Source organism: Macaca mulatta, chromosome 3 (assembly GCF_049350105.2).
Source record: "Macaca mulatta isolate MMU2019108-1 chromosome 3, T2T-MMU8v2.0, whole genome shotgun sequence".
NCBI classification, from domain to species: Eukaryota; Metazoa; Chordata; class Mammalia; order Primates; family Cercopithecidae; genus Macaca; species Macaca mulatta.
In genome coordinates, this window is record NC_133408.1 from 177807518 (window position 1) to 177830861 (window position 23344).

Genomic DNA, 23344 nt, shown 5'->3' on the forward strand with positions numbered 1-23344 from the left:
GTTGGCCTCAATAGCTAAGATTTTCTTTCTTTCTCATTGAACTCCATTATCAGCAATGAGTTCTGTGGGGGAGTTGGGGGTTTTGTTTGTTTTCTTTTGCTTTTGCTTAAAATACAAAAGTGTAACTTAACTTCCAAGAGAGATTGAGATTTGGGCACAGGTTTTGGTCAGCTCCCTCTTCAAAGACCTACCGAAATTGCAAAAGTAATAATAAGACATTATGAAAAGGAGGAAGGGGGCCCATTCACATGTCAGAATCTCCATATAACCTCTGTTTGATAAAATGCTGGTTGGTCCAGATAAAAGGAAGGCACGGGAGAGCAACTTAGAACCTGATTCCCAAGAAAGCAGGACTCAGAGAGGTTCTCTCACTCAACAATATACACATCAACTGCTTGGGAACAGCCAAGGCTAGATGCAGTTCAGGCCAGGGGTTGGAGGGAGCATGTGGCTTAAATGCCTTTGCTGCAGCGTATCAACAGCACTCCAAAGGTGCTCTGCTAGGAAGCCCCAGGCCTCATGGATGGAGAGCACTTCAGCTGGTCCCTGATGCTACAGGCAGCAGCCCCGCCAGGGCTGCTCAGTGCCATCCTGCTGCCCCTTACTCGCCTTCCTGCTGTTAACAGACCCCTAAACAGGTCACAATCAGCCTCAGAAAAACTATTTTCATTCGGAAAAAATAATGTAAGTGACCTCAATGTCCAGTGATAGATGGTGTTTCAGGAAATGGCAGGGGCATGGAACAAGCTGTCCCCTTCTTGTCTTCCTTCTTGTAACTCAAAGAGTGCCAACACCTGCCGCCAACCCACCCCCTCAAAACTGACCAAAAAAATTTCAGTTCCTCAGAAGCAGGTGCCTGAAAATTTGAAGTGTTAATTCAGTCATGCAAATCAATACCAGGCATTGAACCTAAGAGGACTCAGGTAAGAATTGAAGAAATATTTCAGGTCTTTTTCCCTAAATACCTTTTCACAATTAGGCCACAATTCAGAGGTCTTATTCTATTTATTCATGTTCTCCATGAGTTCAGAATGCAGCAAACATTTTCTTCTTCCTAGGCCTCTCAGAAATTATTGGAGAAAAAAAAAAATGGAGGAAAGGAACCTAATATCACCCATCTAGTGGCCACACACCAGACATAGTGACACTTTACTTATGTCATGTCATTTATCTTCCTCCACCATGGCCTTATGAAACAGTCTCAGAAAGGTGCTCACTGTAGGGAGAGCCAGAACCAGATTCTAAGCCTAGACTCATTCGCTTGTTCATCCATTCATTCACCAAACATTTTACTGGACACCTACCATGCGCCCAGCACTGTTCCGTTAGCTGGGGATAAACAGCAGTGCATAAAACAAAGTATCTGCTTTCACGGTGTTTCCATTTTGTTAGAGGAGAAAACAGACAAGCACACTTATCAGGGCTTCCCAACAGGTATACCAGGGAGTGCCCTACTCCATGGGACTGGGAAGGAGGGCAAGAGAGCAGCAGAGGCTGGAGTGACTGCCCCCCTGAGAAGGATTCCTCCCATGATGATTAGCCTCATCCGTTACTCTGACACACAGCACCATGCACATATCATCATTTTCCATGAGTGCCATGTCAGCAGGGCTCAGGGGCACTAAAGAAATCATTTGCCAGTGGTGATAAGTGCTGTGCAGTTGTGCTGACTGCAAAATCCTTGCTCCTCCTACCAGCTGACTTTTCCAGAGGTTGAGCAATCTGCAAACACAAAGACATTCAGAACCCCACCACTGAAACTGGGAGGGTAGGAATAAGAAGCTGAAACTTCCTCATGCTCCATCCACCCAGCCATCCCACCCTCCTTTCAGTGTCTTCCTAGAAGTCTGTATTTCAGTCAAAATGAAACACTGGGTTTCGACGTGCCTCATGTTCCTCAGCTTGTAAACACAGCTGAGAAACCAAATGGTTTTTTTGGCAGCTCCGTTTCTGCCCCTCTCTTACCACACAAGAAAATGTGTCTGTGAAGATTGCCAGGGTCACTGGGTGCCTTCGTTAGAACATGATGCCCCGAGCCCAAGGGCGACCACACTGCACCAAGCAGATATCATCACAGCTGTGCAGCAGTTGTTCGCCTGCAGCTGGTTTGGGCCTTGGCCTCCTCAGCCCACTGCCCCAGCTCTCCCAGCGGCTCCAACGTGGGTCATGGGCTGCAGGAGAGCCTGGAGTGCAAGCTTGCAAACCCAGAGCAGAACCAGAAAAACAATTCCTGGCAGGGCCTCAGAAACGAATACCATTCAGGGATAGGAAGTTAAAAATCAAAACTACGAAGATCGGAGTCAGGTTCTTTGGTTACAAAAAATATATACTGTTTCCTCACTAGATCCCATCTCTTTCCAAAGAACAACATCTACTGCCTAAATCATCTGTAAATGGAGAGAGGGAGGGAAATGCGGCACCATAGTTTGACTTTTTAATGGTACTGAAATCTATAGGTATGTGCCTAGTCGTTTGAATAAGTTTTCAGTAGCAAAAAACAAAAAACAGGATACAACCTTTGGTGTTCAAGGCTCTTGTGGCCAATCTGGCTTCTTGCTAGACTACAAAGGGAGGCTTATCGGTGACTAATCTTAAAAAATTAAGTTAAAATCAAAAGCTGCCCCAGGTGACCCCAGCTTATGAATTCATATGCCAAAAGTCTGTAATAGCAGGATGTGGATGGTGGGACAGGTTTTGTGTGTTGAGGGGCACAAGAGATACATGGGAACTTTTTGTATTTCTGCTCAATTTTGCTGTGAACATAAAACTGCTCTAAAATGCTTTCTGTTTTTGGAGAGACAGGATCTGGCTCTGCTGTCCAGGGTGGTGTACGGTGGCACAATCATGGCTCACTGCAGCCTCAACCTCCTGGGCTCAGGCGATCCTCCCACCCCAGTCTCCTGCAAGTAGCTGGGACTATAGGCGTAAGCCACCATACCTTTCTCCATCTTTTGTTAAAAGTTTTTAACACAGGTGGTTCAAACTCACAAGACATTTTCTCATTGACATAATCTGATTTAAAAAATCATCTGTTTCCCACTCAGGCCTCAGAAACCCACTTAATTCACCACAGAGCTAAACTGTGGAGTGAATCCTAAACTCTGTGTCTCCTTCCAAGAGCCTGCTCTGCTCTGGGCTGTGAAGGGTGGCCCTTTCCTCCCTGTGCAGTCCGAGGCAGAATTCTCCCTCCTCTCCACCCACCTCTGTCTTCAGTACTCACATGCCCGACCTCAGGCCCAGCTGAAGGGCTTCCTCCTCCCACCCCTGTTCCTCGTGTCCCTGGGAGGCCCGAGGGCCATGACAGGAACAGAGATTCAGTGAAGCAGAGTGCAAAGGCAGAATCCAGAATCCAGCCATGGCACATGGGAGACACAGGAAGGGAGCAGGGATGTGTCCAGCCAGAGCACCTTTGCGGGTCCTGAAACCTGGGCATTGCTAGCAGCTGCTCATTTTCTTTGAAGCTACAATTATTTACTTAATGTTCCTTTTTACAGGCTCATATTCTTATTACAAAGCCATTTGTCCTCACCTGTCCTTATTATTATGTCATACAAAAATGGAACCAATTAGGGCTTGTTTCTATGTTTCTACCACTTGAGTATTGTTGATGCCTCTGTGATCAAACTCATCTTCGGCATTCAGTGGATCCACCTGATACTTCCTTGGTGGAAGAGGCAGAAGAATAAAGAGAGGAAAAGACTCACACCTTGGAGTCCTGTGGTGAATCCCAACACTCTTGAGCAGGTGTAATGAGAACGAAGGCTACCCTTTTGCAAAGCCCCAAAACTGAGAACTGCAAATGACACAGTCACAAAACAGACACAGGCACCAACTCCATCCAGCCGATGGGAAGGACATCCAGAGATAAATGGACTTATCTGGAGAGAAGAATGAAGAAAGGACCCTCAGAGGCCAGGCTCAGTGGCTCATGCCCATAATCCCAACACTTTGAGAGGTGGAAGGAGCAGGCTTGAGCTCAGGAGTTCGAGATCAGCCTGGGCAACACAGCAAGAAAGCAAGAGAAACAGAGAGAGAAGAAGGAAGAAAGGAAAAAAAGGAAGGAAGGAAGAAGGGAAGGGAATGGAAGGGAAGGGGGAAAGAAAGAAAGAAAAAAAGAAAGAGAGAAAGAAAGGACCCTCATAAAACTACACAGGCACCAATGAACCAGTGATGGTCCCCAATGCCAATTTTGAAGACTGATATTAATCTTGTTCCAAAAAAATCAAAAAAGGCAGTGCTGTGTTCTACACTTTGTCCATTTACTCTGACCTCCTGGCCTGCAGTTCGTGCTGTCACCTGGAAACCAGGCCTCTCCTTCCCAGCAGAATGCCACATCCCATGCACACAGGTCTGCCACAGAGAAGACCTGTGGCTGCGGAGACACAGACACCACCCTGAGCTAACATGCTAGTAAGTCCTTGGGGGACTCAGCGGTCAGCTGAATAGCACACTCAACCTTTATTTGTACTGACCACTCTGTAGCAACTCTCCCCTATTTTGGAGCCTATGATGGAATTTTCCTGGCTTTTCTCCACTTCTTTTTATTATTATTATTCTTTCTGGGTTCTATCTGTAGGGTCTTCTCCCTGGCCAATCCTTCCGGTGCCCCCAGGGTTCCACACTCAGCCCTTCTCTCACACTCCTCCCTCTCACTCTAACCTTTCTGGACTATCTTATACGGATTATTGGCTTCACTAATCCCTCACCAGGATCCTAACGCCCAAATCTACATCTCCAGTCCAGACATTTCTCCAGAACTCCAGACCCAAGTTTCCAAATGCCTTTTAGGTGTCGCTTCTGTGAATGTTCTGCAAGTACATCAGAATTACTGTGCCTGAAAGTGAACTCATTATCTTCCCTGCCAAACTCATCCTCCCTCCAAATATTCCCATTCGAGGTCAATGGCAACACCGTCAACTCAGCCTGCCAAGCCAGAAAACAAGAAGTCTCCCATAGCCCTCATGCCCTGTAATCACATCTCCAGTCTAGCCTCCCCTATCCTCTCTTGAATTCATCTACTCCTCCCTGTTGGGTTCAGGCCCTCATGGCATCCTGTTCTACTTCATGGATGAAATAGCCAGCCAGAACATCAACTTGCCACTATCAATTCTGCCGTCCAGTCCATCCTTTCTAAAATACATTTCTGCTCCTATCCGGTCTCTCTTGTTAAAAGCCTCTCACCTTCCTGCTTACAAAAGAATGTCCAAGTCATTTGCCAAGCACGCAAACCTCTCATGATCTTGTGATATCTCCCAAGACTCCCCATAGAGCACCCTACTCTCAAACTACATAAAATGACTTCAGATTCCCAGGATCAGTCATGACTTTTTACACGTTCTTTTTACACTTCAGAACCCTTTGTAAATATCACTTTCTCCTCCATAAAGTGCTCCCCAACTCTTCACCCCCTTCAGATTTGTCATTCCATCCTCTTTGCTACAGATATACTTTGAACACAGCTCTCATGCAAAACATATATCAGGCATTTAATGACTTATAATTCAATGATGTGTTTACACATCTTCCTTCCTACTCTACTTGGAAAGCCACAGGTCAAGAATGCTTATCCCCTGCCTAGAACATGCACATGTTTAGACAAGCAGCTCATTAAGTTCCTCGAATTGGAGGAAGGACCAGCTCTGTGAGAGGTTTCCCCAGGATGCACGCAGACAGGATGCGAGGGGAAGGAAGGAGTTAATGGCTGAACCTTTAAAACTCTGTGATTGGTAACCTTGGATTTAAATTTCGTTTTAACACAATTGGCCACTGAGAAAGCATTTTCATCACAAATCCTATTTCCTCCAAGTTTTCTAAAAACGTCACCCTATCAGTTTGAATCCTGCAAGCTCTTTCTCAGCCAAAAGGAATTTCCCTTTAAACAAAAACTGTCAGACATTTCCAAGATATGAAATGTGAAAAACCAGGATTTTCCACTCAGACAACTAGGAAACTGTTTGCAAATTTTTTTTTCCCCTGACTCCTTTTATTTGCCAAGGAGTCTGAAGAGATTTTCTAATGTTAAAAAAAAGTTTCCTACCTCTGTGTCTCTCTGTTTTTCCATTCTTTATTTTGTCTGGGTTTCACTTAAACAAAGTTTTAAGTCAGAAAACAGAGACCACAAAATGCAAAACTACACCTGCCCGTTGAATTGCCCAAATGAAATACACAATCCACCAAATGCTGCTGGTACTGCTGTCGTCGTCGCTGTTGTTGTTTTAAATAGCTTTCTGTTTGTTTGTTTTTGTTTTTGCTTTTTTTTGTTTTGTTTTTTTGAGACGGAGACTCGCTGTCTCCCAGGCTAGAATGCAGTGGCGCGATCTTGGCTCATGGCAAGCTCCGCCTCCCAGGTTCATGCCATTCTCCTCCCTCAGCCTCTTGAGTAGCTGGAACTACAGGCGCCCGCTACCACGCTCAGCTAATTTTTTTTTTTTTTGTGTATTTTCAGTAGACACAGGGTTTCACCATGTCAGCCAGGATGGTCTCGATCTCCTGACCTCGTGATCTGCCAGCCCCAGCCTCCCGAAGTGCTGGGATTACAGGCGTGAGCCACCACGCCTGGCCTTAAATAGCTTATTTTTTAAAGAATCTTCAGTGGTAGGGGCATAACACAGGTAATATCTGTGGGATTTTGAGATCATGTAACAAAAATGTAGAATTTACAAAGTGATCACCAAAGATATGAAGTAAATTGTACTGTGATGAGTTCATACATCAAAAGGCATGGCCAAGCACAGTGGCTCACGCCTGGAATCCCAGCATTTTGGGAGGCCAAGGTGGGTGGATCACTTGAGGCTAGGAGTTTCAGACCAGCCTAGCCAACATGGCGAAACTCTGCCTTTACTAAAAACACAAAAAATTAGCCAGGCGTGGTGGTGGGCACCTGTAATCCCAGCTACTCGGGAGGCTAAGGCACAAGAATTGCTTGAACCCGGGACGTGGAGGTTGCAGTGAGCCAAGATCATGCCACTGCACTTTAGCCTGGGCAATAGAGCGAGACTCTTGTCTCAAAAAAAAAAAAAAAAAAAAAAAAAAAAAAAAAAGGCTTTATCCTCCAAAGAAAAACTCTCTTCCAAGAACTACCGTTGATAATTCTAACAAAAACCAGGCATTAAAATATGGATGGTTCAGAATAACCCATCTCAATTCTTTAAAAAAAAAATCTCCAAAGTATTATCAGACACCTACACCAGAATAGAGCAACTCAAAAGCAGGCAATTCAACATGAGGCAACTGTAGCTGAGCCCCAGAGCTGTTGTACACACAAGAGGAAAATATGGTACGTGATCTAAAAAGTTATGTCTCACTTTTGAATTGGCCTTCCACACAGTCGAAAAGATTAGACCTACCCCCACAGGATGCCACAGAGGGTTTCCCAAGCCAAAGTACAAGCAAAACACAGCCTGTCTCTAATGAGTGACACTGACTGTAGAAGCAGCTGATTCCCAGGAATGACCCATGAGCTCCTCTTGGGTTTACACTGCAAGAGAGCTGAGTCACTAAACATTCCCTGAGATAAATGGGTGCAGCGATAAGAAGGATCAACGTCCCAGCTCTTCTTTGAAACACATCAAGAAACATACGAAAATTCAAGGGTTACCCAGCCAGAGCTGTGCTGCTGTTCATGTGGACCTAGCAGGTTTGAGTCAGACTCCAAAGATCTGCTTTTCATCAAAAGACAAATAGCAAGTATAAAAAACTGAGAACCAGTTGCACCGAAGTTTATAGCGGAGGCCAGGGGAACATAAAGAGAGAAGAGAAGGCCAAGTACCAAACACTCACATTTAACAGGTGGTATGGAAGCCAGAGGAGGAAGAACTAAGCTTGCCAGAGTGTCATGGAAGCCAAAGCAAAAACGAGTTATGAGGCAATCCTGTGGTCAGTATTGCCAAATAATCCCATGAGGCCCTGCAGGTAAGGACAGAGAAATGACTATTGGATTTAGCAGCTAGGGAAAGGTTGAGCAGTAGGACCCAGGGGGCAGAGGATACAGGGTAGAGACTAAGGAAATGGAGGCCATAGCTGGTGACCACGCACTTGAGAAAACCTGGCAGTAAACAAGAGAAAAGAAATGAGTAAGAGGGAGCATCTGGCAAACATGTGTTCAAGGCAGAGGCCTGTGTTTACAGCAGAAGAGGAGGGGAAATAAAGATGCATGAGAGAGAACAACGACAGGCTCTCTCCACTTTCTGAATGATGTCAGACTCCCAAGGTTGGGACACTTCGTTCCCAAAGAGAAGACATGTGACTTAGGGGATAGGTTGGAAAAGTACTTCTATTACGGGTCAGGCAGTGACATGCAAAGAAACTGAAATCCACATAGGTGAAGTAATGTACCCAAGGTCACCAGAGAGCCTATGTCCCTCGACACCAAAATGGTCTGCCTTGAGAGCCCACCCTTTCCACTATGCCATCAACTCGACTCCCACTGGAAACAGGGGCTGTCACTCAATCACCCCATGCCCATCTTGTTCTCTAATCAAAACAAGAAAAGATATCAACACTGAATTACCCAAGTCACTATTATACTGAATTTTCACATTTGCAAAACCATTTACAAGAATCCAAAATTTATTTGTTTGTTCATTTATTTATTTATTTTGAGACAGGGTCTCGCTCTGTTGCCCAATCCGGAGTGTAGTGGCGTGATCACAGCTCACTGTAAACTCAACCTCCTGGGCTCAAGCGATCCTCCTGCCTCAGCCTCTGAAAGTGCTAGGATTACAAGCATGGGCCACCACATCCTGCCCAGAGTTTTTAAAATATATAAAAAGAGGCCAGAGCCACCCAGCTTATCCATTTTCCAGGACTGCCTCACTCTACTTAACTATGCATCAAGCACTTATGATTGGGCACCCTGCACTTGACTAAGGACCATGAGGGTATAGAAGAGACAGTGATGTCTCCTGTCCTCAAGGAACTTGTGCTGAGCAAATCTCTCTACTGCTCTACGTCTCACATTCCCCATAGATAAAATGGCCCATCTTCTCCCATGTGCCTCATGAATAACCTATATAATTCGATTCAGGGAAAAATCAAGATCCCTTAGCACTTCATTGGGAAGGGCCAGAGAGCATCTACTGAGCAGGGAAAAGGAGAAATAGGCTCAAGGTTGATCCAGAGACAGTGGGTCTCATCATTTCCTTTCCATCCTGATTCCACAGGGGCAGAAAACATGGGCAGCACTCCCTCATTCATGAGATCACTCACTTGAACAATTCAGATGCCCTGCAACCATAGGCCTCAACCCTACCAAATGCCCAGCTAAGGCTTAAGGCTATTTGCCCCAAGAGAGTCACCAGACAGGGTGGAGCCATGTCAGGCTGAGGCCAGCAGTTTCAGCTGCAGAGAGGCACATGTGGCCTCATCAATATTTGAACAACCATATGCAACTGGAAAAATAGCTTATTTGAAAAATGGCATTTAGCTTTCTACCTGCTGTCCATCCCAAACAGAACAAACCATTCTTGTCCTGCATGGTAAGCATGATTACAGGCTCAGCTAGCTACCTCCAGCCCTGGTATTCTACTCTGCTGCCAAGAGTCCAGATAATGCAGTTAATTCTGCATCTCCTAGTTAGTGAGTCAAGACGTAGCCATAATCTCCTCCGGGCTCCCACCCCACCCTGAATAGCCTTTGCCTGGACTTTCAAGAGGCTATTTCTACATTTATAGTCTTCCTTCACTGGGCACTGGTAGCATAGCTAAATAACATTCTTAGAACTTTGCTGGGCCGGACATGATAGCTCATGCCTATAATCCTAGCACTTTGGGAGGCCGAGGCAGAGGATCCCTTGAGCCCAGGAGTTCAAGACCAGCCTAGGCAAAAGAAGGAGACCCTGTCTCTATTTAAAAACAAAAAACAAAAGAACTTTGCAAATGGCCCAGTACTTGGGTTTACTGTTTTACGCCCAGGGCAAATTACTGTGAATTTTAAATTTTCTAGTTGCTAGCCCAGGTTCATGAGAAAAGAAACATACCTTTTGACTAAGGAAAGAACTGTTAACTCAGACTGTTTTACTAATGATCCCAATGGTCATGCTGGTTGAGTCTCCAATATCTCTTCCACCCCCATATGATTAATCTAAGCTGATTACATAAATCCCATTCTCCTTTCCAGCCATTGGCTTAAGAATGGTCATGTGGCCCAATCCTTACCAATAAAGCTTTAAGAAAAAGAAGCTAGTGGGCTACTAAGAAAAGTTTCTTCCATTCTAAAAAAGGGACACAAGAAAAGAGACAACTTCTCTTCTTCCTCTGGAGGTTGTCATTTTGAACATAACACCTGTAACTCCTGTGTCCATCACACATCCAACCTGAGGATGAAAGCTGCACATGCGTGGAACCAAGGTCCATGGGGACACTGAGGAACTGCTGAATCAGCCAAACAAGGAGCTCTATTTGTTTTTGGTTTTTTGTTTGTTTTGTTTTGTTTTGTTTTTGAGACAGAGTCTCACTCTGTCACCTAGGCTGGAGTGCAGTGACATGATCTTGGCTCACCGCAACCTCCCCTCCAAGTTCAAGAGATTCTCCTGCCTCAGCCTCCCGAGTAGCTGGGATTACAGGCGCCTGCCACAGCGCCTGGCTAATTTTTGTATTTTTAGTAGAGACAGGGTTTCACCATCTTGGCATGGCTGGTCTTGAACTCCTGACCTTGTGATCCACCTGCCTCAGCCTCTTAAAGTTCTGGGATTACAGGTGTCAGCCACCGCGCCCGGCCAGGGGCTCTATTTAAAAACCTCTTGCAACATGAGATAATTTACTTACTATATGAGCCAATCTGAATCCATTTTCAGTTATTTCCAGCTGCAAACATTGTAATGAATTCAATTATTAATCTAGATTCTATACCTTATAACTCCTTCAAAAGCAATGTCACATCACAGATCCCTATTTCCACTGAACACTATAACTCAGGGATCTTTCGAGAAGGAGGGCAAATATAAAACTCTGTACTGCCCTCTCATCTTTCAGGACTGTGCCTATGTCTACCGCCTCCCAACCAATGTTACTACCATGAGAACAATTTCAGAGACAATAAAATCATCGGTTAAAGATTTTTTGCTAAGCCAATGGAAATCCTTTAGATCACAGACAAATTAGCAACATATAAACAAGGCTGCCTTATGAATAAGAGCCACATTATGAAATAATGGAGGGGCAGTGAGGGTTCCTCTCCCATTCCCCAAATAGTCCCCCACTACTACCTAGCTATCGCCCTAGGTTCTCCAAGTAGAGATTCACCCTTTTGACCTGAAGTAATTATTGTTAAATATAAATGCCCATTTCGGGGTAACATGTTAAATCTTACTAATACTTAAATTTCTAGTGTAAGCTTACCAAATCTTTCCTGACAGCAAAATTTGAAGAGAGGAAATTGGAAAGAGAACATTACAGTGAACACTTGATGTCTGAGAAAGGAGGGGAACACAAAAGGGGTGAGCATGTTGAAAGGTACCCCAAGGGTCTGGAAAAATTATACTTACTTCCCAATTCTGTCTCCCGTTAGAACTCATTACATTTATTCAGCTTGGGGAGGTCATGTGATCATAAGTAATGCCATTCTCAGCCAACAAGGACCCGGGTCCCCCTACAGAACCTGGTGTGGGGCCAAGCCTAGGAGGTGACTCCAAAGTGGAACATCAAACCAAAAGCTTCAAGATCACATTGAAATCATATCACTCTCCGGGCCAGGCAGGAGGAAGAGGAAACCACACAGTCTGTGAGATCAGCCAAGTCCTTTTCAGCACTCAGTAAGACATGGAAGCCAGATGGCCTTTCCATCTGGACCAGGCAGGTCGGATATTCCCCCAACTCCCTACCTACCACTGTCTGGAACCAGTAGTTTCACTTGAAGAACCAAACAGATATAAAGCTGTAGTAGCATAACCAGCAAATGATTTTACAAATAACTTGGCTTTATAGGAATTCTGCATTTTAAACAAGCAGAACTTCTGTTGTTACTTTCACAAAAACTTAGTTTTTATTATACACTTTTTTAAAAGGATATAATCATGGCAAAAATTGCAAAAATTGTTTTATTTTCCAGATGGCTAAACTGAGATAGAAGAAAGACAGAACATTATCAAGATCTTGACATTTATCATAGGCAAACCCCCTGCCGACCTCTCCCCCTAAAGCCTCTTTCCACAGGGCCTTCCCACTTCTCCTGTTCTTCATCCAAGGCCTCCACCGACCTTGAGTGGCATTGAGTTTCTATATACTCAAGCTATATACTGAAGTATATATTCTACATACTGAAGCTCCCTTTTCCCCAGAAGAACACTTGGTTGAAAATTACCTCTAGTTCAGTTTTACATGGTGCCCACAAGTTGTACTTCTTCCATTTTCTAGACATAGTCAGGAGATAAAAATTTGAATAGTACCAACGGGTGTAGTACGTAGACATGCTTCCCTTCATCTCTTGACTTCCACTTCCCCAAGCTGCTTTCCCAAAAATTATCCATTTCTTGAGCATCCTTCCAGATACAGTTCATACATATATAAAATACATTTTAAAATTTATAGATTATTTTGCTCTTTAAATGGCAAAAGGGGGCTGAGCACAGTGGCTCACACCTGTAATCCCAGCACTTTGGGAGGCCAAGGCAAGAGGGTCCCTTAAACCCAGGAGTTGGAGACCAACCTGGGCAAAAAACTGAGATCCCGTTTCTACCAAAAAAGAAAAAAAAAATTAGCTAGGCATGGTGGCACACACTGATACTCCCAGCTACTCTGGAGGCTGAGGTGAGAGGATCACTTGAGCCTGGAAGGTTAAGCCTGCAGTGAGCCATGACTGAGCAACTGCACTCTAGTCTGGGTGACAGAAAAAGACCCATCTCGAAAATAAAATAAAATAAAATAAAAGTAAAAAATAAACTACAAAAACACAGATAATTCCCAGAAAGTAATTTTCAGAGAATCTTACAGGAATACAATACAAATGGCAGAAATGTCCAACATACAGGCAGGTTTGGGGAAAGAGGCAAGGTTTCTTCTCACGGTGGTACCAAACCCCAAGAGATATTCTCCTGATTTTTACATCTGCCATCTTTTCTGAACCAATTTTAGCCTGTATTCCATCTTGAAGCAACAGCTTTCCTAAAATCAGTACTCACTGAATTAAAATAACATGTCATCATCTGTATGGAAACAATTTTTTAAGCTTCAAGAGGAAGCCCAGAGTTTTAGCAATTCAGGATCTAATGATCAATCCACCTTTGCCCTATCCATATGCTTCATTATTTTGTACACTTTGAACCTGTCTGCCTTTGTCCTTGTAGACCAAGATGTCTTCATAACTAACCAAATGGAAAACAAAACAAAACAAAACACTGCTCCTAATGGCTAACAGAAGGCTCCTGAGAAACATTATAATCTCAGCCTTGGGCAACAAACTTGAACATTCTAAATTGTTTAAATCAAGTATGTGACAGGTTTGCTAAAACAGAGCATTAGCAATCATGCATGTAGTAATTAAATCCCTAGTAAGAGCAACAAAAGTGATCTCACTAGGAAGGCTTGGTGGCTGCCACTGTCAGCCTCGTTTAAACATTAGCTGCTTTCAGGCTCAGCAGTTCCTATATTCCAATCATTCTCTTCCAACCTCTTACTCAGTTCCTTCTCTTTAAGTCAGGATTCTTCATTCAGACAGCCTGATGGGCAAGTACTTGGAGGCAGGCAGACAATGGGTTTGAATCCGGGTTCTATCACTAAATAGCTGTGGGAACTGAACCAAGTGCTTAAACTCACTAAGCCTCATTTTTCTCATATGTAAAATAAAAGTAATAAATATGGCTCATTTCATTGGGTCATTACAAGGGTTAAATGGCATAATCTTTGTAAAGCACTAGACACAATGTCTTTCAGCAGGACCAGCTACGGAATGTGTGAAACCCAGTGCAAAATGAAAATGTAAGTTCCCCTGTTCAAAAAGAATTCGGATTTTCAAGATGGTGACAGCAGAGCATCAAACCAAGTGTGGACCCCATGGCACTGCATGGGTGGCAGGCCATGTGGTCAGCCCTGCCTTTCAGATGATAAACACTCAATAGATGGTAGCTGTCATCATCTCTTACCACCCTCACACCCCACCCTCCCCTCAGGCTCTCCTCCACTTGGAAAGTTTGACTAAATCATTCCCAAAACAGGCACTGGTGTCTCAGAAGCACCTGGAGTTTATAAGACAAGTAACTCACCAAAATGAGTAATCTAAAATACATGATATTAACACAGGCTCATGAAAATGCACACCTACCTTAGGCCTTTGCTCTGGTTTTTCATCCTGCTCAGCTAACACTCTTACCTCCTTCCAATCTTTGTTCAGGTCCATTTTCTATGGGAAGCTTGCTCTGATCACTCAGTTCAATCCCATACTTTGCTCTTCTTCCACCCTGTGTTCTCGATCCCCCTCACCTTGTTCTGCTTATACGTTTTCCATAGCATTTATTTCATCCAATATAATCACTTCTTTATTATGTTTATTGTTTATGTTCCCCTACACACACACACACACACACACACACACGTGAATATGAGCTTCTAGAGGTCAGGGATTTCTGTCTGCTTCTGTTCACTCATGTTCCCAAGTGCTTTATATATTCCACAAATACTAATCGAAAGAACAAATATCTCTTTGACTGAATGCATAATCAGGCCATCCTTTTTCCACATAAAGATTCAGCTGGAGTAACAAACAGCTCTGCCCCTGGATATCTAACAGAGTTCAGGAAACAGATGGGAAAGTTATCTATCTCCCCACCTCTTCCAAACGTCCCTTAGTTTGAGAGAAATATAACCCAATCATCTGTACTGCTAAACCAATACCTCTTTCAACAGTAATTCATATGCACAGTTGGTTGCACTGACTTGCAGCAATGATAAGCAGCATTTTATAGGAATGAGCTGTTCACAACAGACATGTACCTAAGTGGAGGACATAATAAGCATTTTTTAAAAATAGAATTAAAAGAAAACTAATCACACATTCCTGCTTTATCACAATGACAGAAAAACTGGGCTGTTAATATCAAAGCAAATGTAAGGTCTCTACTCCCTGAAACTGTGCATAAAGATGTTAGTCAGAGCCAGTCCAAGCAGTTCTTCCTGGAGTGAATGCCACAGTCACAGGTAGCATCTCGCACCCTTCCCTGTGAACTCACAAATGCAAGCTACGGGGTCAAACAACAGCAAGGTAGATGCCTGTGCGTAATTCATCCCACCAGCTGAAAGACAACCCCCTAACTGTAGCATTGCAGCTGTTGGATGAGACACTGTCACAGCAAAAGATTGATACTTTAAGAACAAAAGAGAAGGGCTGCCCCTCTGCATATGGATAAAATGTAGCCTGTCAGCAGAAACTCCTGGAGCACCCAATCATCAAAACATATTTGAGGACCAACATACTCCAAGTCCTTTACTGAGGACAGGAAGCACATCTGGGACCCCAACCCCCATGCTGCCCGCATGGTGTCCCCAGGACAGGCTCAGCAAGCAAAGCCCAGACGATCACACTGAACATCTGGCTTTTGCCCCAGCATGAACTACCACTCCCTCTCAGCCCTGCACTCTGCATTTTTTTTTAAACGAGCCACTCTCAGCCGCCACAAATACTTTGGTGGGAATCAGCAGGGAGGCCCTCATTCCTTGTCCCAAAATAACGTCAGCCAGAGGCAAAGGCCAAAGAGGTGGAGCCTGCAGGCCATTTTGCAGAAGTTTCAAATATCCTGGTACTGACCCCATTAAAAAAGCGTGAAGGGGAAGCAGCCAAGCCTCTAGTGGTTTTCTCATTAGTGTTCCCCCTCACCCCAGCCCCACCACCATTACAAACGTCTGCATGGATAAGAATCAAACAAAGAGATCTCGTATAAAGTTCTATGATCAGTACTGGCCATTGGAAACAAAATACCATTTTGCAAACTTAATACCAAAAAGTTAACATTAAAAACTCTAAAAGAAATGTGCGTGCTCTGGGACAGCTTATCCCCCAAAGAGATCTCTGAGGCATTAGTAGAAGAGTGAACAAGCAACTGGTGAGCTGTCCCACCTTCCCCAGAGCCTGTCTTAAATATGCAACTGTCTCAGATTTTCCATACTCCTCTGCTGGTTTTTCCTCTGAAGAGGGAGGAAGGAGACTTCTTGGTCGTACAGTTTAAGAAGGCAAATAAAGCCGCCTTTCTCCTTAACGTAGGGGAGCCCTTTCAACACACACACACACACACACACACACACACACACACACGTGTACTTTTTAAAACATAAATATGAAAGAAGAGGGAGGGAGAGAGAATACGAGACAGATGAAAAGGAAATGCTACTTAATCTTGTCCAGTTTTTGAAAACCTCAAAAAAAAAAAAAAATCAATAGGCGGAGGCATGTTATTCTCAAAACACACAGTCCTCCCGCATTACAGTACTGTTAGCAACAGCAAATGATGTTACAGATGGAAAAAGCCTCAGGGAAAAAAAGCATGAATTGTTAAAGGAATACAAAGTGGCATTACTCTCACAAGAAGTGCAAAGGGGCCAGTTGCCCTCCTTCATCTGCTCAGACATTAAAGTACACCTCGCCCAGGACCTCTTGACTCTGGCCATGCCCTGCCCCAAACCCTGCCTTCCCGGTCCCAGTACTCCAGCTGCTCCTCGCGTGACAACACTTCCCCGCTTTGAAAGCCCTCCTGCCCCGCCCGCCGGGTCCTCACCGTGTGGTACATGAGGGCCTCGCCGTCCCCGGGCTCTGACAGCTCGCTCAGCTTGCGGTCCCACTGCAGCACGCCCTGCTCCCCGCTCTCCAGCACCTCCATGGCGGTGCGGGCCGCGCTGGGCCGAGGATGCTAAGCGCAGAGGGGACGCGCAGAGCTGCCTCGGACCGGCGAGGTTCCTCTCTTTCCGCGTGTGCGTGCGTGTGTGCGCGCGCGTGTGTGTAGTTTTGCACTTGGAAGGCAAACGTCTGCTCTTCTGCCGGAGAGAGGATGGCCAAGCGCTCCCGTCCGGTGTCCTCGGAGATCCGAGAATCCCCAGGGACACGGGCCGGACCAAAGGCTGCCGGGGCTAAAGCGGGATGTGCATCCAAAATGAAGGCAGGAGACCCACTCTCATCCCAGGAAAATCCCTTCGCCGCAAACCCACTTGCCGCTACAGCTCCAGACACAAACTTTGAGACACCCCAGGGCTCCTAGGCTCCGCTCCAGGACCCAGCTGCGGCCGCACCTCCCTCCCAGGCTTGACCAATCGGATATCCGTCTTGCCCAACAGACCCAATCAGAAGTCTCACTCTCGGTCTTGTCCCGCCCCCCAAAGGCAGAGGCCGCGGGAAGTCTCCGCCCACGCCTTGGAAAGTAGCCAGGGAGTGTCTGTGACGTCACCGAGGAACTCCTCCTGCCTGAGCGCAGCCCACTGATGGCTGTCGCCTACAGCGGACCAATAGAGGGCTTGGGTTCGGAAGTGATGGACTGGAGGCTTGACTAATGGGAAAAGGGCATCTGAAAGGTACAGCCAATGAAATAGCGACAAGAATACATTTTGTAAAACGGGGAGGGTGAGCTTAGTCTTGCTGAGAATCCTCAGAAATTAGCCAGCGCGCCGACAGGGGGCGCGAGAGTTGCTGCGCGGGGGACTTACACATTTTCAGGTTCTTTAGTTCATTTGGATCTCTCGGAATTTTTTTAATGGATTACATATTATACAAAAATCCAAATATTCCTCATGCACATAAATTTATATTAGTGCAGCTCTAGCAAATTGTCATTGTTCTTCACCTTTTTCGCCCATTTTCTGCTGGGTTCTTCTATTTTTTATGGACTTCACTTACTGTATTTTTTTCTTTCATCTGCTTGGTAAGAGTCAATGGCATGCTTTTCCAGGTCCTACAGAAGTGAGCCCAGTCCTTGAATTCATAGAGCTTTTATCTCAGAGGAGTCAGGCAATAAACAAAGAAATAAACATTTAAATGCAGAAAGTGGAAATTGCTATAATGAAAAATAAAAGCAGGAAAACAGGATGTGTCAAGATCAATGCTATTTTACGTGCTGATCAGGGAAGTTCTTCCTAGAGGAAATGAGATTTCGGGAGAAGCTGGTGTTCCCATGACTGCTGGGGAGGCCAGTGTGGCTGCAGCAGAGGTGCTTGGCAGGGAGGGGTGGGAAAGGCCGGAAAGGTGAGCCAGGGCCAGAGCACCAGGCCCACCTCCTAGAATAAGGAAGAGATGGCCTGTTCTAAAGGAATTCCCCCAACACTGTGATTCTTCCTCCTTTTTAATTCCAAAACAAAAAAAAAAAGAAGCCCTTGAAAATATAGTTTACCTATGTTAAATATAAAAGTCGGTCTTTGCCAGTTAGCTCTAGAAGTTTCTTACAATGGCACATTCAGGTATTAGCTATTGTGTTGTCTCCTCGGCAAGTATTTTTTGGCTGTTGGGGACAAAAGTCTTTGAACTCTATGTTGTCTTTAAAGCAGCAGTTTATCATATAAACTATTCCATTTGTCTGGCTGGTCCTATCTTCTGGGGTCTTTCGAGATTTTTTTTTTTTTTTTTTGAGACAGTCTCACTCAGTCACCCAGGCTAGAGTGCAGTGGCACGATCTCAGTTCACTGCAGTCTCCACCTCCTGGGCTCAAGCAGTTCTCCTGCCTCAGCCTCCCGTGTAGCTTGGACCACAGATGTGCACCACCACACCCGGCTAATTTTTTAATTTTTTGTGGAGACAAGATCTCACTTTGTTGCCCGGGGTGGCCTCAAACTCCTGGGCTCAAGCAGTCCTCTTTCCTGAGTCTCCCAAAGTGCTGAGATTTAAGGCATGAGCCACCCACACCCAGCTTTTGAGATTATTTTAATGCTTAAACAGAAGCTCTAGTTTATGGGCACACACCTTCCTTATATAATAGTTTTCTCATTTTTCTCTTAGGTTCTTGGTTTTTCTTTTCCAGCCAGGTATCCCCTTCACCACATTCTTTCCATAGATCGCTCTTTCCATTTTTAGAGGCCTTTCTTATTTTTTTAATCTGGCACTCAATGTACAATGGGATTACATCCACATAAACCCATCATAAATCGAAAATATCATAAGTCAAAAATGCATCTAATATACCTAACCTATCAAACATTATAGCTTAGCCTAGTCTACCCTACATGTGCTCAGAACACTTATATGAGCCTACAGTTGAACCAAATCATCTGGCAACACAGTACTAGTTTACTGTCATGATTGTGTGGCTGACTGGGAGCTATGGCTCTCTTGCACCAAAAGAGAATACAATATCGCGTATTGCTAGCCTGGGAAAAGATCAAAATTCAAAACTCAAAGTACAGCTTCTACTGAATGCATTTCTCTTTCACACCATCATAAAGTCAGAAAACCATAAGTCATAAGTCAGGAACCATCTGTACATCTTCCTTAATGTAGGAATACAAACATTTATCTGTGAAGCATTTCTGCTTTTGACAAAGTCTAATCCTGCTTATGCCCCCATGTAGTAGCCAGTTTCCAAGATGGCATCTAGTGATCCCACTTCCTGGTGCTCATACTCTTGTGTAATTCCTCCTCTTGAGTCTGGGCTAGACCTGAGGACTTTCTTCTAAAAGAAAGAATATGCCAAAAATGAGAGGATGTCAAAAAGATTATGGCTCCTGACTTGCTTTTTTCCTCTTCCTCTCTTGCTTGCCTGCTCTAAGAGAAGCCAGCTGCCATGCCATGAACTGTAATATGAAAAGGCCAATGTAGCAAGGATGTGTCCAGCCAACAGCCAGTAAGGATCTGAGGCCCTCAGTCCAACAACCTATGAGCAACTGAATTCCGCTAATAAACATGTAAGTGAACACAGAAGTGGGTCCTTCCCCAGGCGAGCCTTCATATGTCCACAGATCCAGCCAAGACTTTGACTGCAGCCTTGTGAGAGCCCCTAAGCCAGAGGACCCAGCTAAGCCACGCTCAACTTCTTGACCTGTCAGGTAATAAATGTATGTTGTTTTAAGCCACTAGGTTTTTCCTTTGTAAAATATGTATTATGATCATTGGCACCCTCAATAGTTTGGTTAAACTTACCTGTAATCTATTAATAACATCACAATCCCTCATGGTGAGTTTCTCCAGCCTCCTTTGTTTCACGTATACTTCTCTGTTAAATGTACACACAACTTCTTACCAGTCTGTCTTCCTGTTTTGCATTTTCAAAACTAAATTATTTCCCTTTTCTTCTCCTTCTTAGAACTTAGTAATGTAGTTGACTCTCCTTCCAGCTTCTCCGGCATCCTTGTTGTCCTGTCTCTGTTATTAATAGATTGATGGCACTTGCATGACTGGAAGTCATACTTTCCCAAAATGAAAATCAGATACATTAGCCAACAAGACATTTCTGTTTCTTTTTTCTGATATTATTTGCTATCTTTCCACGTGTCAATCTATTTACAAATTTGTTCTATGTGCTTTCTATACCTTCATCTCAATTATTAAGACAAATTGTATCTAGAATTGGGCACTTGACAGATCCCCCACATCATGAAAATAGAATCCACCTGCCAAGTTCTCATGGCCCCATTCATCAGCATGCTTTTTCTTTGACTACTCAACAAAAATTAATCTATTGAATTTTCCTTTTTTGTGTCCGGTACTTTTTCAGTTTATTCACAGGGATAACTGTTAACTACCTGCTAAATTCCAGACACCATTGCATATAAATTTTTCCAGGTTTAAAAACTCCCTTAAAAAAAAGAAATGGGGCCAGGCATGGTGTCTCATTCCTGTAATCCCAGCACTTTGGGAGGCCGAGGTGGGAGGACTGCTTGAAGCCAGGAGTTTGAGACCAGCCTGGATGATATAGCAAGCTGTCTCTACAAACAAATTTTAAAACTTAGCTGGATGTGGTGGCACACGCTTTTAGTCCCAGTTATTTGGGAGGCTGAGGCGGGAGGATGGGTTGAGCCGAGGAGGTCAAAGCTGCAGCAAGCTATAACTATCCCACTGCCCTCCAGCCTGGGAAAGTCTGCCTAAGCCAGTGTGAAAAGGCTGTGCAAAGGCATCCCTGGTGCCACATCCTGACACCCACACATGACACAAGCTGTGAAGACTCGGTCTTCTCAAGTGAAATTGTCGGCCAAAGAATGTGTGTGGGGTAGACAGCAGTTGGCTTATCAAGGTCTCCCTCACCGAATGGGGAAGGGGAGAATGTGAAGGGGAGAGGAAGGCATACTCTATTGGTTTCCCAAGGCTGCCATCACAAAGTACCACAGCCTGGGAGGCTCCAAATAACAGCAGTGACTCTCCAAGGTATATGTTGCCCTCTAATGTTCTCTGTCTCCTCTCTTTCCTTTGTACCTGTCCATTCAAGAGCTCATCTCAGCCCTTTCCAAACCAACACACTGAGTTCTCCAAGTACAGCCCCCTTGCCATCCTTACTGAAACCATTTGGGATTACTCAATCAGAGCTGCATTTTTAAGATCATCTCATTCCTCATGGGCAGTTTTTTTTTTTTTTAAACAGTATAACAAACCACGGAATCCTGCCCATTTCATCTCTGACATTGTTTTAATAAATTCTGAAGATGTATTAATTTTGCTCCTCTGCACTTTTGACTTTCTACCATCTGTTGAGATTTTTCTTTTTATTTTAACGTGTTCTATCATTCTATTCCAATTTGGAATGGGAGCAAACTTTTATCACCCTCTGGCCTTCGTTTGTTTAATTCTTCCTGTTCTAACAGTGTTCAGTATAATAGAAATGTCCCAGCTTTGAGGATTTTCTTTCAATTTCTATTTCTTATTTATTTATTTATTTGGAGACAGGGTCTTGCTCTATAACCCAGGCTGGAGTGCAGTGGTATGATCATGGTTCACTGCAGCCTCAACCTCCCAGTCTCAAGTGAATCTCCCACCTCAGCTGCCTGAGCAGCTGGTACTACGGGTGTAGGCCACCATGTCCAGCTAATCTTTTATTTTGTATAGAGACGGGTTTCCTGCTTTGTTGCCCAGGCTGGTCTCGAACTCCTGGGCTCAAGCTATCCTCCCACCTCAGCTTCCCAAAGTGCTGGGATTACAGGTGTGAGCCATTGCACCTGGCCTCTTTAGTGTATATAGCACAAACAGGAGAGAAGATATCTGCAAGAATCTAATACCTTTCTAGGAAATCCAGGAAATCAAGATAGGCCTCAGGAATGTGAAGTAAATTGGTAATGAGGACTTGGAGTACTGGGATAAAGAGTCAGACAGAAGGAGGGGAGAAGGACAGCTGCTCCCCACCGCTGAGAAGTCCACCTGGGGTAGAAAATGAGCTGGAAAGGGACGACACAGGTGCCTTGGCTTCAATTGGCTGCATATTGCTTATTGATAGAGAATAGCCCCTGATGGGGGTCCTGGATGGAACCTTCCTGCCTGAAGTCAAGGAAACACGTCTGTTTGCCTCTCGGTTTCTGAAAGGTGTGGGGGCACTCTGAAAACCTACAAAGCAGGCTACCCTTGGAAACAGACCTTTTCCCGTCTTGGCAAATTCAGAAATGGCCAAAGTCCCCGGGACAACAGGAAGAGCTACAGATACGAGTAGCCAGAGTCACATACATTGGTCCTTCTCTACCTCTACTGATCTCAGGAGATCTTGGACTCCACCCTCCCAGGGCCACGCCCCCTCGGCTTCACAATTACATGCTGAATCTATACTCGTACTAACTTGCCACTGTGTGGTGCCTGCTAATGCACTACAGCTTTAAAGATTGTAGAAAATTTGAAAATAAAACCTTATTATATTAAACCCCTACCTTACAACTTATATGAAAAAAAGCTTCAGATGGACTAAGGATATTAGTGTAAAATAAAACAAAGCTATCCAGAGAAACCAGAGATAAAATGCTTTTATAATTTTAATTTTGGTGTGACCAAGGTCTAGGCATAATGTAAAAGGCAGAAAATAAATAGGAAAAAAACAGCTTTAATTTATACGTAAGTATATGTGTCTGTGTGTCTATGTATGCACACACATAGCTATACAGAGATAATACATCTAACTTGTAATTAAATAAAAGAGATTAAAATGTTATACATGTTGCCGTTCGCATGAGTCATTTTGCAGTGAAGGTTTTTTTTTTCTTCCCCCATTGTTTATCTGCTCATGGCCGTCCCATCCCAAGAACACAGTGGTAACAGCCTGGTACGTATCGTTCCATACTTCCTTTATGCTCATATAATCATATACAAATACACGGAGACAGAGAGAAGTTTGGTCATTGTTTTATTATGCTCATTTCTCTGTATTTTGCACTTACGGCTTAATAAGAGATCTTGAAAATACCCCCAGTTCTCCAGTGTGGATTTAATTCATTCTTGTTAGCAGCTGACTGGAAAAGGATGAAGCATTTTTCATTCCCTG

The 23344-nt window shown here is 44.3% G+C and overlaps 1 protein-coding gene across 1 annotated transcript in view; it reads right to left on the minus strand.

Annotated features, from left to right (window-relative positions):
• CREB3L2 (cAMP responsive element binding protein 3 like 2) overlaps positions 1 to 17157 on the minus strand; it is a 128264-nt gene extending 111107 nt beyond the window's left edge. Inside the window, exon 1 of the mRNA XM_015134993.3 lies at positions 16697 to 17157. Within this exon, the coding sequence (XP_014990479.1) occupies positions 16697 to 16798 (102 nt within the window). The 5' untranslated portion in view covers positions 16799 to 17157. The remainder of the gene's footprint in view (positions 1 to 16696) is intronic.
• Between the last annotated feature and the right edge of the window lie 6187 nt (positions 17158 to 23344).